This window comes from Cajanus cajan, chromosome 11 (assembly GCF_000230855.2).
Source record: "Cajanus cajan strain Asha chromosome 11, NIPB_CcT2T_4, whole genome shotgun sequence".
NCBI classification, from domain to species: Eukaryota; Viridiplantae; Streptophyta; class Magnoliopsida; order Fabales; family Fabaceae; genus Cajanus; species Cajanus cajan.
The window spans coordinates 30,546,890-30,563,556 of NC_138527.1; the positions used below are offsets into that span (position 1 = coordinate 30,546,890).

Sequence of the window (16,667 nt, forward strand, 5' to 3'; positions counted from 1 at the left end):
GTAAATTAATTTTTTTTATTTCTATTATTTGTTAATTCTTTTAATTTTTTTATAGCAATATTATAATTTTAATCTCGTCCTATTTTTTATTGTATAAATATAATCTAAATTTTTATTTTATAATTAAATTAGTTTTTTCAATTTTTTTTATTAATTCACATATTAAAATGTATTGAAATTCTTCGATATACAAATCTTTGAAGTAAACGTATTAACTTTATATATTAAAAAATAGGTATTTTAAAAATCCATGAACATAAGTTATTAGTTTTAAAAGTTAAAGACTAATCGTGTGTTTGGTAATATATATATATATAAAAGAAGGATAAAAAAAGTATATAGGTTCAAAAAATATTGAATGTATTCGATAAAAAAAAAGTTTGAGCTCCAAAAAAGAAAAAAACTTCCTTCCTAAGATGAGGCTTTTTGACTTCAGTGAATTAAAAAAAAAATACACGAAATAAATTAAAAAAAAAAACTATTTACTGAAATAGGTGATTTTGGACACGGGGCGCATACGTGGCAATGAAAACGCCTGGGGGTGGGCGTTTTTTAGAAAACTCCTCCTCCCAGGCGCCTTGTATGCTGACGTGGCTGGGGAGTGCACAAAGAGCCTCCCCTCAGGCGTTTTGTACACGTGGAATCATGAACTGAAAGCGCTGGGGGGCAGGCGTTTTGTACACGTGGCACCTGGGAGCTGAAGGCGCCTCCCCCCCAGGCGCTTTCCATGCAAACGTGGCTTGTTTAGAAAGAGCCTCCCCCCTGGGCTCTTTCTATTTTTGGCAAGTTTGAAAAGAAAGAGCCTGTGGGGTCTCTTTCTAGCTGTAATGGAAACTTTCATGGTCATAGGAGATGGGATTCTTACTCCATCAATTTCAGGTTATAGTACCAATTAATTGCGTGTTTCTATTTATAATATTTGCTTCATCATTTTTCTCATCAACTAGAAGAAATTTAATCTATATTAAAAAAATGATGTAAAACAAAAATTTTGACCATATACCACGTGAATTTGAAAGGTGGCTTGACATTATTATATTGTTGAATGCATGTGCAGTCCTTTCTGCGGTGAGTGGGATCAGTACATCGTTGGGTCAAGGTACCTAAATAAATAAATGTATTATTCCCCCTGCACCCCCTAATCTCAAGAGTAATAAAAATTGTTAAAAGTCGACATATGTTTTTTTTTTTTTTTTTCAGGAGCTGTTGTGGGGATCACTATAGAAATCTTGGTAGTCCTATTTTGTATGCAACGATTCGGTACTGATAAAGTGGGATTCACATTCGCTCCAATCATTTTGTTGTGGTTTTTATTCATCGATGGAATTGGCCTTTACAATTTATTCAAATATGATATTGGAGTATTACGCGCTTTTAATCCAAAATACATATATGATTACTTCAAACGGAACGGCAAGGACGGATGGATATTGCTTGGAGGAGTTTTTTTGTGCATAACAGGTGACTAACGTAACGTACGTCTATTCTTAATTAAATTGTATCAACCTTTAATTCTAAGTAAGATATATTTAATCTTAGGATCGGAGGCATGTTTGCTGACTTGGGTCACTTTAATGTACGAGCCATTCAAGTAAGTGAACAAATTTAATTTATCCCCGTATAACGCAGTATATACTTTTAGTTTAGGGCATATATATGGTGAAGAATTTGTGCATAAGATTGGTTAGTATAATATGCGACCGTTCCATGAAGAACTTGTGGTCAATTCATGCATAGAAACTGTTTTGAGCTGCGCTATTGGTTGTTTAGTTGCACTTAAAATTATTGATCAACATCATCATATTATAATATGCGTGGCAGATTAGCTTTTCTTGCATTACGTGTCCTGCAATAGTGGTTGCATACATAGGGCAAGCAACATTTCTATGGAAGTTTCCGGAGAAAGTGGATAATACTTTCTATGATAGTATACCGGGTAAGTCGTTTAATTTTAAAGAGCGATCAACAAGGAGTGGAAGTTCATTTGATAAACATTAATTGTGAATAATTAACATGCAGATCCCTTATATTGGCCAACATTTGTTGTGGCTGTTGCTGCTGCCATTAACATGCAGATCCCTGATCTCGAAAATGCCTACCCGACAGGCTCTTTCTTTTCAAACTTGCCAAAAATAGAAAGAGCCCAGGGGGAGGCTCTTTTTAAACAAGCCACGTTTGCATGGAAAGCGCCTGGGGGGAGGCGCCTTCAGCTCCGAGTTGCCACGTGTACAAAACGCCTGCCCCCCAGAGCTTTCGTTCATGATTTCACGTGTACAAAACGCCTGGGGGGAGGCTCTTTGTGCACTCCCCAGCCACGTCAGCATACAAGGCGCCTGGGGGGAGGAGTTTTCTAAAAAACGCTCACCCCCAGGCGTTTTCACTGCCACGTATGCGCCCCCGTGTCCAAAATCACCTATTTCAGTAAATAATTTTTTTTTTAATTTATTTCGTGTATATTTTTTTTTTTTAATTCACTGAGGTCAAAAAGCCCCTAAGATGAAGAGAAGTTAGTTTAACAGAGAACTTAGGATCTAGGTTTTGTTTATGTAACTGGTTATGTTCGTAAATATGTATTTATTTATTTTAAAAATAATAAATAAAATTAGTTAATATTAAATAAATAAATATTTATAATAAAAATAACAACAATAATAATAAATAAATAAAAATTTTGATGATATAAATAATTTTATTTATTAATTTTAAAAATTAACTTCCACTCATTTCTTTTATACTAAACACACTTTATTTCTATTATAATTCTTATCTATTTCTCCAAGCTTCCATTCTCTTCTATTGTGTTTCTTTCATTTCTTTCCTCAATATCTTTAAACACAGTCTAAAGCTGAAGCTTGAAAATTTTTCAAGGACTTTAAAACACGTAAAACCTTAAAATAAAAAGCAACATCATTCAACTCAGATGTTCGGCTCCATTTTTGAGACCCAGGTACATGATAAAAAGGACTTCAACTGAAACTAGAACAATAGACCCCAAAAAGTTCAAACATGGTTTTAACTTCATTATTCTGTGATCATTCCATCGCATCATGTAAAAGATGGGGATTTCATTTTTCATTAATATAATTAAATATATATTATGACTTAAAAGTTACTCGAATCAACACCACTCACTAATGGCACAAAAAGAAACAAAAGGCAAATGAAATGATAGAAATCAATTAACTATATAGCTTCACAAGAAAGAAGCAAATGAAGATATCATGTTGCTGCTGCTACTTTGATTATAGTTAAGAATGAAGAAATTGAAGATTTCTTACTTATAAGAAGATCACATGAAGTAGCCACAATGAGTCATTGAAGGGTACACATTTTTTTACTTTCACAATATAACTAACTATCTAGCAGCATAGTCCAATGCAATCACACAGAGGGGAAAAACTTGTTTAGATTGAAAGGTAGAGAGTAAAACTCCTCACTCCTTGTATCTGTCTTGAATGAACTGAATCTATCCCACCAATGCATGCCTGTGTCTTTACGAGTCTGGCTGTCCTTCTTGTACAATGTGGCATCCAAGAACAGAGCCAACGAACCAGCAACAAACGCTTTTGATGAGAATGCGACATTGATCATGTCGTTGAACTACCAAAAAGCGGAAATATAACTTGGTTAAGTACTTTAAAGTTTGTAATAACCATGCACAATTGAACACTCAATAAGAAAGAGAATGAGAGAAGCTATATAGTAGATACCCATCTAGCGTGGGTGTGCACTGGACCATAGTTCTTAAATGCTGTGTACTCATTGAAGTATTGTGGTATGGAGAAGCCCATGAAAATAGAGACTCCCAAGATGAATTTGGTTCTAAAGCTGTTTAAATTGCAAAACTGAAGGAAACCGAGGCCTGCAGAACCTGTATTGCAGAAGAAAAAAAAAAAAAGACAAATAATGATAATAATAATAACAAGGACTTACTGAAATTAAATTATGCCAAAAAAACAAACCATATCCCTGAGTTAATCATACAATACACATACCCACATAGGCAAAGAAAAGGCAATATAAAGCTGCAACTATTGGTGCTGGGATTGAAGCAAACACAGCTCCAAATTTTCCTGCAGACACACATATATATAGCACTTTATAATCTGTACATTGGTTCACCAGGGAGAAGAATCTTATCAAAATTGCTAGTTTAATTACCAAGTATGGAGAAAAAGATCATGAATCCTGCTGATATTTGAACAACCCTTCGGCTACCAACTCTTGTCAAAGCTAAGAGTCCTGCGTTCTCTCTGGGACAAAGCCAAGAAGAATGCTTCTTATAATGATTCAGGTTTAATATATATCCTACTATGAAAACCCCCTAGCGCCCATCACATATAATTTTGAATAAGAATCTTACACAGAAACTGATGATCCATTCCCTGTCCCAAAGATGCCAGATAACAAAATTCCTACCCCCTGATACATAAGAAATAGAAACTAATGATGTTCACAAACATTAAGAAAAAAACTATATGACAAACTATGGACTAGAGCAAGCAGAAAACCAACAAGGCACGATCATTTATACATGCTGACATTCATTTATCCATATATAAAATATTGAAAATGTATAATTTTATAGATTAGATATTAGATAAAGAGAAGCAAACAAATTAGGTGGGTTTTTTTTTTTTTTTTCAATTCATAAAATTTACCTGCCAACCGACACCACGGCTCAGAACTGAAGGTGGCAATGGAGTTGCACTTGCATACCTTGAAACAGCAATAAAAGCACCTGTTGACTGTAGAAAATTGAAATGTATGTGAGAAACCAACAACCATTATGTAAGTATGCAATAAACTTCAGTAATGAGAGAAAGAAGTGGAGAAAGATCATGTACTCGCATGATTATATTACTTTGTTGACATTTGTCTGCACCAACTTGATAAGTTTTAACAAATTTCTTATACTACATCTTTTTAAGTTCTTTAAAATATAAGACCTCGAAGAGAGGAGAGATTCCAGAAGTCACTCATTTGTTAATTACAATCATAAAAAAGAAAATTATAAGATTATTGCGAACATATAATGGCATCCCTGTTTTGAGTGCTCCACATATTATCAGATTAATGAGTCAAGCGTAACAGATTCCACACAAACTAATTGCAGGACAATACGCTAACCGCAACTAAGGGCTTCTAGAGAAAGGGACAAAATTTCAGAAATTTACCACATTTGTTCCACAGCACATATATAGTTCACAAGCATAAAAATAAACAAACCTCTACTAATGTAACAAGTGAAGCAGCCATCGTAGCAAAAGCTTCCCCAGCATCAAATGTGGGAGCTCCCCATTGGAAAGGATATGGGATTCTAATCCTGATTGATACATTTTATCAGCAAAAATACTTGTGATTTAATCAAATTAAATTCATTTTTCCTTAGTCATTAAGATGATCTAATTAAATAACAAAACAAGTTTCAAGAATCATCAACTGTGTCCTCCAAAATTTACTGCTACATGAAGAAGAAACTGTCTCTAATTCTATCATTAGAAAAATCATAAAGACCCTTACCAAGGTGCACCACTTATAATACCAGCACGATCAGTTCTGCAAGTATCCTGAGTTGTTTGTGGTACATTTTTATAAGCTCCTCCCACAGTGAGAAGATGAGCATAAATCCACACAATTGTCACTGAGAATAAGACCGCAAATCTATCAACGATAGGCTTTTCTCCTTTCATCACGTGAGGAATGTACTGTGCAAAGAAATGTCACTACTTTAGAATGTAACATTTAAATTGAAGAAAGTAAAGAAAAAGAAATTGAAATTTATCATAATTTTATCTGTGGTAGGATAGGTACTTGGGGTTATTTTTAAAGATGTCCCAAATGATGCAAGGCAATTTAACATCATGAGAATCATAGATCACCTGTGAAAATACTAGTAAGATTACAATTTCTGGCAGCCCAATCTCCACACATTTTGCAAGCTAAAATTCAAAAGACATGATTAAGATGGTGTGAATCATAACAATTATATAACTCATACATGTAGGAAAGAAATAAGGACTAGTTCTTGTTGCAGATATCAATACCACTGGAAAGCCCAACTCATAAAGTCCAAAACCTGACAGAGCAACCAAGGGAACAGCAGAGAGAGGGCTCAAGAACCTGAAAAAATATAGCAAATTACTCACCAACATGATTTTAAAAGGCTGAAAATGAATCAATAACTTTCAGAATTCCAGAGTGGTAAAAGTCATATCCATCAGTGTAATTGCGATTTCCACAAGAATTTATGATACTAATGGGGAGTTACCAAATAAAGTGGGGATTAGAACACATGATAAAAGAATTAGACCTAACCCATGTCCCAAACAAGCAAATGCTTATTTGTAGTTCAGTAACTTCTGTTGACAGAGATTGAAAGTACTTTTAATTTCAAAGCAACAATTTCTTCTTTCTTCATTTGTGCATTAGAATTTGGAATTGTGCATCAGAATTCACAAAAGTACTTTTCAAACTTTTTTCCAAACATAACCTAAATTGGAAACATCCATTAACATAAAATAAAACTAAAAGTACTTCATTGATAATTTAACAAAGGACAATGTGACTACAAGAAGGAGACAGGAACCAACCTCACTACATTGCGCCAAAGTCCGCTGAATCCAACAACAATTTGAAGGGTTGAAGCAACAATAAGTGCACCCTGCGTTCCACGCATTATCCTCTCAAATCTCTGCATATTTATCACAGAAATCAGGCAAACAAGGATGGTGACACAACAAAAATGGCAAAACAGTGAAAAGCAAGCAGGTTTACAACCAACCTCCTGAGGATTCACAATGTCACTGTAGCGACCAGCCAAAATGATTGAAATAGTAGTTGGCACAAAGGTGTAGGATCCTCCAATAACTGCAGGTAGACGAGTCCCAAATAGTGTTTGGAAAAATGTGTTTATGCCAGCCACAAACAGCAGAGTCTGGATCACTTTTGCTTTCTCTTCCTATTGAAGCACAATTGAGAACTTGGTTAATTAGACTTGGGAACCAAACAACATTATTGAAAATCATTTGCTTTTTCCTTTTCTTCCTTCCTTGTCAAGACTTACATTTCCTCCTCCCATCTGAGTAACAAGAGTGGATGGTATAAGAACAGTTGTGCCAAGCATCACCAGGTAGTGTTGGAAACCAAGAAGTATTGCCTCCGCTATATGAACATCAAAATTCTAGACTCAATCATCAATATCACTACGAAGGTACACTATTTAAACAAATAATAACAAGAAAAAGACTACTTGGTTAGTTGATTTCTGCTTCATGCCCCATGATCGAAAAAGGTCTTAAAAGGGTTTTTCAAAAAATAAAAATAAAAAGCATCACCATATTACCAACTAATAATCATTCATAAAAAAAAGGGGCAAACAAAAAACTCAAGTTTTTAATGAAATCTAAAAAAGGGGGTCAATGAAGCAGTGAACTCACGCCATGGAGGAGGACTTGTGATGCAGTATGAAACGTGTGGAAGCTGATCCTTCACAGGGTGTGGTTGAAGCTCTTCTGGTTTGGGTGGAGGTGCAGCTCCTGCCATGCTACTTCCCTGGCCCCAATGAACTTGGTCAGTTCCAATGCTCTCTAAACCCAACAAAGCAAAAGGAAAAAGGCTCAACCAAACAATACCAGAGTTTTCTTTTCCCACAGGCAAAAAATGTAGCAGAATAGTGGTGAGAACAGTTACAATGAGAGGACAGTAATAGGTGGTGTGGAAAACAAGAGAAGAAACAAAATGAACACTTTCCTTTCTATTTCTATCTTGGAAGTGGGGAATTCACAAAAGGACAATGAGCAAGTTCAAGGGTGACAGACACACCTTCTCAGAAACGTTTTGCAATGCAGGAGGATTTCTTGGTTCAAACAGAATGTAGAAAAAAGCAAAATGAGTCAGACTCCTCCCAACCTCCTATACCTTTCCTTCCTTGAGCAACAAACAAACCAAATTTTGCCCTCTCACCAGTGCTTTATATTTGTAATTTATATATATATATATTTAAAACAATCCTATTCTTCCTGTGATAGGATCATTTTCTATCGTGAAAAAATAATATATAATCAGCGAAAGTAAAATAAAAAAATATTAGTAGTATTTTTTATTCACACGAACTGATACGTTACCTATGAAAATCAAGTGAAGCCCCTTTCCAATGAGCTACTTATTATTTGATATTTGTCAAAAAAATTTAATGAATTAATCAGAAGTTTACAAAAACGTGTTTCTCTGTCACCGTTACAACACAATTAAATAACCCTCTTATTTTTTCCACGTAAGAAAGTTTACCATTGTCCCATACTTTTGCTTCCCTCAGCCACTTGTACCATAGTTCTGATTCTGACTGGTGAAAAATTATCAAAAGCTCTCTCTTTTAGCCTGGCCCAGAATTTGCAAATTAAAATTACTTCACTTTTGAGGTTTGACAAATGACAAGGGTCATAATAATTTCGATGAAATTAAAATGGTTTCGAATTCTTAATATAAAAAAAACTACAAATAATCTGGGTTTAACATTAACTTTTAAAAGTAAAAAAAAAAATGTTAAAATTCTTGGAACATTGCATAAAAAAGGGTGGTGGTTTCTTGAAAATTAAACGGAAGGTGCAGGGTGGTGGTAAATTGTGACTTCACATTAAGTTGCAAGTTTTGTGGAAGCGTTTGGTCCATTATTTTTGCGCGTATTGTCAAACATTAACACAGGGCCTCTCCGTTATGTCTCCCTCTTTTTCTTTGCTTCTTTGAGGGTTTTGCTTCTCACTTGGCACTGACCTGTCTTTCTGTGACACTGATGGCACACAACTTTCGTTATGGTCCAAATATGGACATAAATTTGGAATTGTGTCGTGCCTATTGTGCCAATGCCAAGTAATATTTGTCTCATTAATTACCGGTGACTTTTTACTAAAGAAGTTTAGGTAAGTGGGTGTTTGCAAACATATTAATAATGTTAATAAGATTGAATGTATTTAATTTTGGGATTAAGAAACATTTAACAAAACTTGGTGACTAAGGAACTATGAATTGCACTAAACTTAAATACATTATCTTAGTACTATTGGTTTAACCGTACCCAATTGTGTGAACTTGGCACCTAATAAAATTCTCCAGCTTGGAATGGATTTGTGAATGATGGAGGGACAGGCATATATCCCAAGCTATATGGGTCATTGAATGAAAATTGATGGTACAGTGAGTCTCAGTAAAGAATAAATTCGGGTATCCTTCTATGTTAATGGCGATGGTTGCCTTTTAGAGATTTGGAATTTCACTAGATTGTTTTAGTATAGTGAAATTCCAAAATGGAATAAACCATACTTCAAATCACTCAAAATATTATTTGAACTATGGTTTATCCATACCCAAATTTAGGCAGTATATTTAATTTTTTTTTCCTACTTGTACTCACTTAGAAACTTCTTGTCTATTATTCCACTCAATTTACACGAAAAGATATTCCTCAAAACATAAAGATGACTCTCACATTTACACCATGGCCCGCTAGAAAATTCACATTCTCAACGCGGTTGAAGTCAAATACTATTCCAATTCGATGATCTATTGGGGAAGGGTGAATTTATTAAACAAAGAGTGACCTAATTTAAAATATGAAAAATACAAGATTTATAAAATTAAATAATAAATAACGTTGAGTTTAGATGGGTCAATTCAGATTTTACGGTAAAAAATTAGCTTTTAGGCTCACGTTGATTCAGAACAACCATGATAGCTCTTTGGGCCAGTTTAGAACATTGGCCCAAATGACAGAGAAGAGGGAAAAAAAAGGAGAAACAAAGTAGGCTTTTGTACAGGTAAACCAGATCGTTCCGCACCAACTGTGGCCTTAATTTATTATTATTATTATCTATTGAATCAATTTCTAATTTTCAAATTTTAAGGTCTTGAATGTGTAAGAATAATTAATTTTTTATTTTTTATTATTTAAAAATTTAAACATAAAACAATCCAAAAATTATATGTATAAAAATAGATAATTATTTTTATATATAAGTATATTATTATTATTAGATAATAAAAAAAAGCACTTTGTGTCTCTCTATACTTTAAATAAATAAAAAATAAATCATGTAATAGGCAATTACATGAGTAGTTATTTAGAGAGGCTAAGAAAATTGAGATGAAAAAACATTGAAAAAAAAAAAGAGTGATTAGATTTATAAGTAAAAATAAAAGAGAGTAAAATGGTTCATATAGGAATGGAGACCAAAACAGTTATAGAAAGAAGTATCTCTTTTGTATAATGGTATAGATATAACAATTCTCTAAACTATGACACATGGCACATTCAGTTAATTTTTCCCCATCAAACTAAGTTGTTTGGATAAACTTCTCTAAAACTAATTTTAGAATAAAAAATCAAGAAAAAAAGTAAAATTAATTTTTTAATAAGTTGTAATTAACTTATGCATTAGGTTGTTAAAAAGAGTTTTTGTACAAACTAAGATGAAAAAAATTCTATAAACTATTATATATAACTAATTTTAACTTATGAAAAAATTTATTTTATTTTATTTTTATTTTATTTTCTTATAAGTGTTTGAAAATAAATTTATCCAAACAAATCCTTGGAAATATTGCCTGCCTTCCTACAACTTTCCAGAGGTGTCTTTCACACCATTGTAATATTTCTTTTACCAACTTTTTTTTTAAGCTGTATTTTTTTTAAAGATATATTCCTACAACTTTGGGCCACTTTACCAAAAAAGTAAAAACTTTGGGTCTCTTCTCTTTACATATGATAATGAATCGAAAGCTAAACATCACCACAATTGCAAGGGTACATGGAACGATATTGACCCTAATACAATGTTCTTTGCATGATATTCGGTGCTTAGTCTTTAGATCTCAAGTCTTTTAACTCTTTCAAAGCAATCCTCTAGTCCAAGCCCGTGAAACACTCTGAGATGGGCAACATAAATTATCTACTTGATTTATTTGTAATTGCCAAGAAGCCTTGCATAAAGATTGAGAATTAAATTCTGACAGTATCCTTATCAAGAGAAGTAAGATACAACATCAATACAAATATGTGAATGCAAGTAACTAATCCTATTAATTTCTCAAGATCTTCAAATCTTTGAGATTAAACAGTATAGATAGCTCAACCCCAAGACACATAACACAAGTGTATGATTACTTTGTGTTACACTGTTACCTGAAGACCACAACAAATAACTGTTTTCCAGTGCTACGATAACAGCAAAAGCATTAGACAAACCAGATAAGAAAATTGATGCCCTGATAACATCATTGGGATTGAGAATGAACTTGTGGTAGCTTCAATTTAAAGTTCATGATTAATTCGAATTTTCCTGAGGAATTTCCTTTTCTATCTGAGTGGGGAAAACTATTGATTAATATTCTTCAAATTGAATAATATTGTTCATTGCATGATAGTTGGTGCTGAGAGTCTTTAGATACTTTATATATATATATATATATATTACCTTTGCTCTTGCACCTGTGGATGTGACAAAGTGCATCATTGTATAGACAAATTATTAGGGAGTTATTAGTTAAAAACGCACTTTACATCAATAAGACCTTACTTTGGTACTTAAAAATTATGAACCATTTAGCTAAAGCTCTGAATATATCTTGCATATTATTGTATGAAAAGGGAGTGTGAAGGACAATAGAAGTAATTAAGAGAGTAATCAGGCTTTTATGGTAAGTTGTATTTGATTGTAATGAAAAAGATTAGCAAAAATGGGCAGAGGAATCAGAAATGAAAGAAGACAAAAAACCCATTAAATTTATTTATTCTTTTGAGATGGAATTCTAATGTTAACATCTATACATGACGTTAATATAGAAACATTTGCTCATTGCTTGCAAATATCATTTTCAATATGAAAAACAATTTTATACCCTAAAGTTTCAAATTATAAATACTATTATAATAAGAATTAGATCTACTGGATACAGAAGTCAAGTTGATAACTCTGTATTTCATTGCTATTATCCCAAATCCTAGATTTTGTATTTCATATGCTTTTCTTAGATTTCACAGAGAAGCAAGCAACAAAACAAAGGCAAAATATGAAATTTTATTTTGCCAGATGTTTACTCAGTTTTGGGAATTGGGGCTTTATAGGAAAGTTCTGGAAAAAAAAAATGTATTCCTAAAGAGATATGCAACCAATTGCTTAACAAATTTCCTGTCTCCTTTAAATTTTTAGGCATAAAAAAGTTAAGGACTTGTGTTTGCATGATTTAAACTGGCAACTTCACTGGACTGCATGACATTCTAGTTGATGAAAATAGAGAGTATTTTCTCATGAAAATATGAGTTGACAATCATTTATTATGCAGATTAGAGAGGTGAGAATTCTAATTCTAATTAAAAACAGTACCAACTGGTACTGGATCTAAGTATTTCCTGCAACTATATTGTAGATTCCTTCCTTCCTATGTATATATATATATATATATATATATATATATATATATATATATACATATATACAAATAACATTCACCTTCCATGTCTGACTTTTCATATTTTTCGGCAAACAATGTTAATCTATATCCAGAATAGTTAGACAAAGAGGAGATTATATAAAATTTTAGAATTGAAAGAATAAATTTTAGGATTTTAAACATTAAAAAAAAAAAGTCAAATAAGTTTTACTAATTCTCAAATGTCTCATTTCCTAGAATCTTATGAGATTTGATGATTCGTGCAAGTTGTGCGTCTTCTTTCAGCTAAGTTCATGGTTATGTGTAGTTCAAGCTTGGACAAACATGTCGTTCTTTAGATATTTGTAATATTTGCTCTTTTGTTTTGTTTATTTGACCTACAACAGTCCTTTTATCTGTGTATTCAAAAGTGAATTTGTAAGATTTGCTTCGTTGTTTATTTGATCTCTGTCTTATTTTCAATGTATTTAAAACTCCAAGTATGGTTGTTTCAAGCAGTTAAAGTGAAGGAACTGTGATTTTGAACAACCAAAAATCATTCCCCTCTTTCAACTACTCCTACCCATTTCCCCTCTTTGTAATATAATGTCTTCTCTTGTTATTTGTGATATTTAGAGGGAACTCATGTTTTAGATACTGAAATCCAAGCTTTTAATTCCATGTACCTCTGATACAACATGTTGCATAATGTCTCTGTGGTCATAATAAATTAATAATCAAAAGCATGTAAGATGGCCAACACTATTGGTGCCAAAAGTCTCACTGAGAATCCAAAACAAATCAGTAAGGAACTTTCATGTGACAGTTGCAGTAACTCTCCCTCACACAAGTCACAAGCTGTTATAGTGTTATATAAACAATAGCAGGTGTGATTCAGATACAAGAATTAGCTCAATTTATTCCAAGTTCTCCCTTTATTTATAGAAAGAACAAGATCTTACTCACATTTTGAGGTCACATGAGCTCATTGTAGTGTCTATTAGTTCAAGTTATTTAAAAAAACAATTAATTTTTACCCACTTTTTAGTTTTTGAGAGGAAAACAAAGTTATTTCCTACGAATTCAAGCTTTATTGGACTTTTTTCCTCAAATTTCTTGTAAAATGATGCATACCAAGACATTTTTGCAATAACATAGTGTTTTTGAAAATTCTTGTAAAATAATGCACACTATATTGTATTTAAATATCTTCAACTTTTTTCCACAAGGCAAGAAAAAAGAAAATTATCCCTTGTGTCCTTGTTCTCTATTTCCTTTTCCTTGCGAATTGTAACAGAGAGAATACCCCCATGACTAATTCTACTTTATCTTGAAGATCAGAGGTCAAGGTTACAATTGTTTGAATTTTAACCAGAAAAAGAAATACCCTTTTATTTATATTAAGGACCACAACCTTATATTGGTCCTTGGACGAGGCCCAGGATTGGAAGCTTCAAGGAATCAAGTTGAGTAGAGGTTTGGATTATGATCGATCCCCTGCTAGACCTGGTCATTATGAATGCTGCAAACAGCAAACAGCAAGTATTGCATTGTCGGCATTCAAACAAAATTAATCTTTAGAATTTCATGAAAAGAATCTTAGAAACTCCCCCGCCAAATTTTTTTTTTTGATTTATTTTAAAGAAATAACTACTATTTTCATTATTTTCTATATTATTCAAAAAAATTATTGATTATTTTTTCAAATAAAAACATCACTAGATATGAATTGGCTTAAATGTTCTTTTTGTTCTTAATATTTTTTTAAGTCATATGAAATTAGTTTTTTTTTTTTTAAGTGAAGAGGAGTAAAGTGAGAAAGACGGGTTTATTTATCATTGATTTTAAGTGAATTATATTTATAAATTTTTACTTTAAATAATAGGCGGGATAAGCCATTAGTTTCTTACTTTGGACATCTCTTTATTTATCAAATATACACTTTATTGAATTGCATGACCTTCACATAAAATTTTACCATTATATTATTTGAAGTTTGGAACTTTAAACAAGCAAATAGGAAGCAGTGGAGCACATGAAAAGGGTTCCCACACAATAATTACCTCATTACCTATAATCCTGGCAAGTCGAAACATCATGTTTCAATGGCCCACTAATTTAAACTATTGGGACATTGTACCACATACATAGAGCCACAGAGGTACCAATTTTAGATTTAGAAAGGATAGCATTATTAAAACTTCAAAGTTTCCCAACTTGAGATTCGCGTGCTTTATACAGTTAAGGCTCTCATCCTCTAACTCCAACCGACAGGCCCAATGAGCCAATAAGAGAGTCCACAGCTTCATCTATATTATTTTTTAACTATTATTTTCCGGTCCAACTTAACCTATGTGAGATTATCGACTCAAATTGGTTTAAATAAAAAAAAATACATAAAAAATTAAATATATTTTTACAATAAGAAATTAAAATTATAATATGATAAATTGATATTAAGTATTATCATGAAATATCTAGTTATTTTTTACAGATAATTGAAATAAAATTGCAAAAATGTCAAAATAAGAAAAGAGACTCACTTGAATAAATATACTTGAGTAGTTGAGTAAGAAAATTCACTGCATAAAGAAAAATAAATTCTTACTTAGGAGGTTAAAACTATTCAAGCTAAAATAACAGTGGTTTATGGAGTGAAGTGGTATCCTGTAATTTTCATGATTTGAACGACAGAAAGTCACTATCCTCACTTGTGGGCACAGGCACAAGCGTGATTGCATCTTCATCTTCTTTGACAAATAAAACAACAACGACGAGTCAATAGGTCAAGCCATTAAGGCACAACAGGAGAAGTGAAACTCTCACAACAGCTAAACCTAACTCTAGGTTTGTAACCACAACTATGTAAACAAATACAAAAGAGTGAAAAGGTTATTACTATTATAATATTATTATATTTTATAATAAATTACATATCTACAAATTGATGATAATTCAAATTATTTTACTTATCAATTTAATAGGTCAGTCCTTAAAGTTTATGGATCAACCCAACTTGGACCCACTTCGCATGTAAAGCTTAGTGAGTCAGACCAAAATGGTTTGATTATATTTAGGCTACCATTTTCAAGGTTCACACAAACCTTATTTGTGAAATGGTTGAACCAGTCCATTGAGTCGAGTCTAAATTAACAACTCTAGAGCCAATTACCAATATTTTCTCCTTAATTTATGCATTTTTTTAGAGATGGATTTAAGTGATACAATAATGTTTTTATTTACTTATTTATCATAATTGAATTTAGTTAGTGGTTTAAAGTAATGCTCACCCATTTTGATTAACCAACCAAGTTAAACTCTTTAAAAATGTGGGGTAGATTTTAATTATAAGTTAAAAAAATTAAAATTACAACTAACTTTTAGTTTAAATTAGGTTTTTATTTAATTTTAAAATACTTTTATTTTCAAAGTTTTATCTAGTTAAAATTAGCTTAAGAGAGTTTGTCTGCCAATGATGACAATAATAATGGTGACGATATTGTTGGAGTGGTGTTAGAGGTGGTGGTGATGACAATGATATTGGTGGTTGCGAGGATACTAATAATAGTAGCGATGTCGATGATGACGATAAAAAAGAATGTTTGTCAAATATAAAAAGAGTATATTTTTTAAAAACTAAACCAAGTTTATAAATCATTTTTTCTTGATTTTGAAAATGAATGTAAAAATATTTAATTTGAAATTGAATTAAAAATTATTTTAATTCCATTTTAGCCAAACATGTTTAGTTTTGAAATTGTATTTGAAAACCCAAAATTAAAAATCAAAATCTTGCAACCACCTCAAACAAGCCTTAGAGACAGTCTAACGTATTTTTGGACTTAAAATAAATTTTGATATGAAGCTTTTATAAAAATTAATTTTAAAAAATTGAATCTTATAAAAAGTAAATTAATTTTTTTCAACAATTTTTGAATTTTATTTATAAAAAAAACAGACCTTAATTATCATTACACTAAATAAATCAACTAATAGTATAGTAATACAGATATTAATACTATATGAAAAAATTTGGAGACTAAAACAAGAGCTTGCCAAGTGAGTTTGATTGGACTTTTATGTTTTAGTTTTTAAAAAACATTTTATATGATAATTCTTAAAAATTGATATTTAGAGAGTAAAAACTGAAAGAGAAAAAAAAAAAAGAAAAAAAGTTGTGAAAGTGTAAAAAAATAATATGAATATGTGAAAAAATCAAAATAATTTGTTCGTTACTATTACCA

At 31.9% G+C, this 16,667-nt stretch overlaps 1 protein-coding gene across 3 annotated transcripts; it reads right to left on the reverse strand.

Annotated features, from left to right (window-relative positions):
* Positions 1-3,208: 3,208 nt before the first annotated feature.
* On the reverse strand, positions 3,209-7,972 carry LOC109800273 (nucleobase-ascorbate transporter 7). 3 transcript variants are annotated; one of them, XM_083066824.1, is made up of 15 exons: positions 7,825-7,972; positions 7,440-7,589; positions 7,067-7,164; positions 6,785-6,961; positions 6,594-6,694; positions 6,048-6,123; positions 5,883-5,942; positions 5,524-5,708; positions 5,230-5,326; positions 4,662-4,748; positions 4,364-4,422; positions 4,162-4,253; positions 3,996-4,073; positions 3,711-3,871; positions 3,209-3,600 (listed from the first exon to the last, which is right to left on the reverse strand). In XM_083066824.1, exons 2-15 carry the CDS (start codon positions 7,543-7,545, stop codon positions 3,382-3,384), a joined length of 1,596 nt encoding a protein of 531 aa, XP_082922950.1. In that variant the 5' UTR covers positions 7,546-7,589; positions 7,825-7,972; the 3' UTR covers positions 3,209-3,381. The 3 variants fall into 3 exon arrangements, with proteins under 3 accessions (XP_082922950.1, XP_082922952.1, XP_082922951.1); XM_083066826.1 differs by having other exon boundaries at positions 7,440-7,554; positions 7,825-7,969; XM_083066825.1 differs by lacking the exon at positions 7,825-7,972 and adding an exon at positions 7,635-7,804 and having other exon boundaries at positions 7,440-7,554.
* Positions 7,973-16,667: the final 8,695 nt, after the last annotated feature.

What these genes read in the sequence shown, in the direction of transcription:
- LOC109800273 (XM_083066824.1), bottom strand. Translation starts at nt 7,545, where the DNA reads ATGGCAGGAGCTGCACCTCCACCCAAACCAGAAGAGCTTCAACCACAC. An exon ending in CACTTGTTACATTAGTAGAG is followed by an intron (nt 4,749 to 5,229) that starts GTTTGTTTATTT and finishes AATTTTCTACAG; the next exon opens with TCAACAGGTGCTTTTATTGC. An exon ending in AATGGATCATCAGTTTCTGT is followed by an intron (nt 4,254 to 4,363) that starts GTAAGATTCTTA and finishes GCTTTGTCCCAG; the next exon opens with AGAGAACGCAGGACTCTTAG.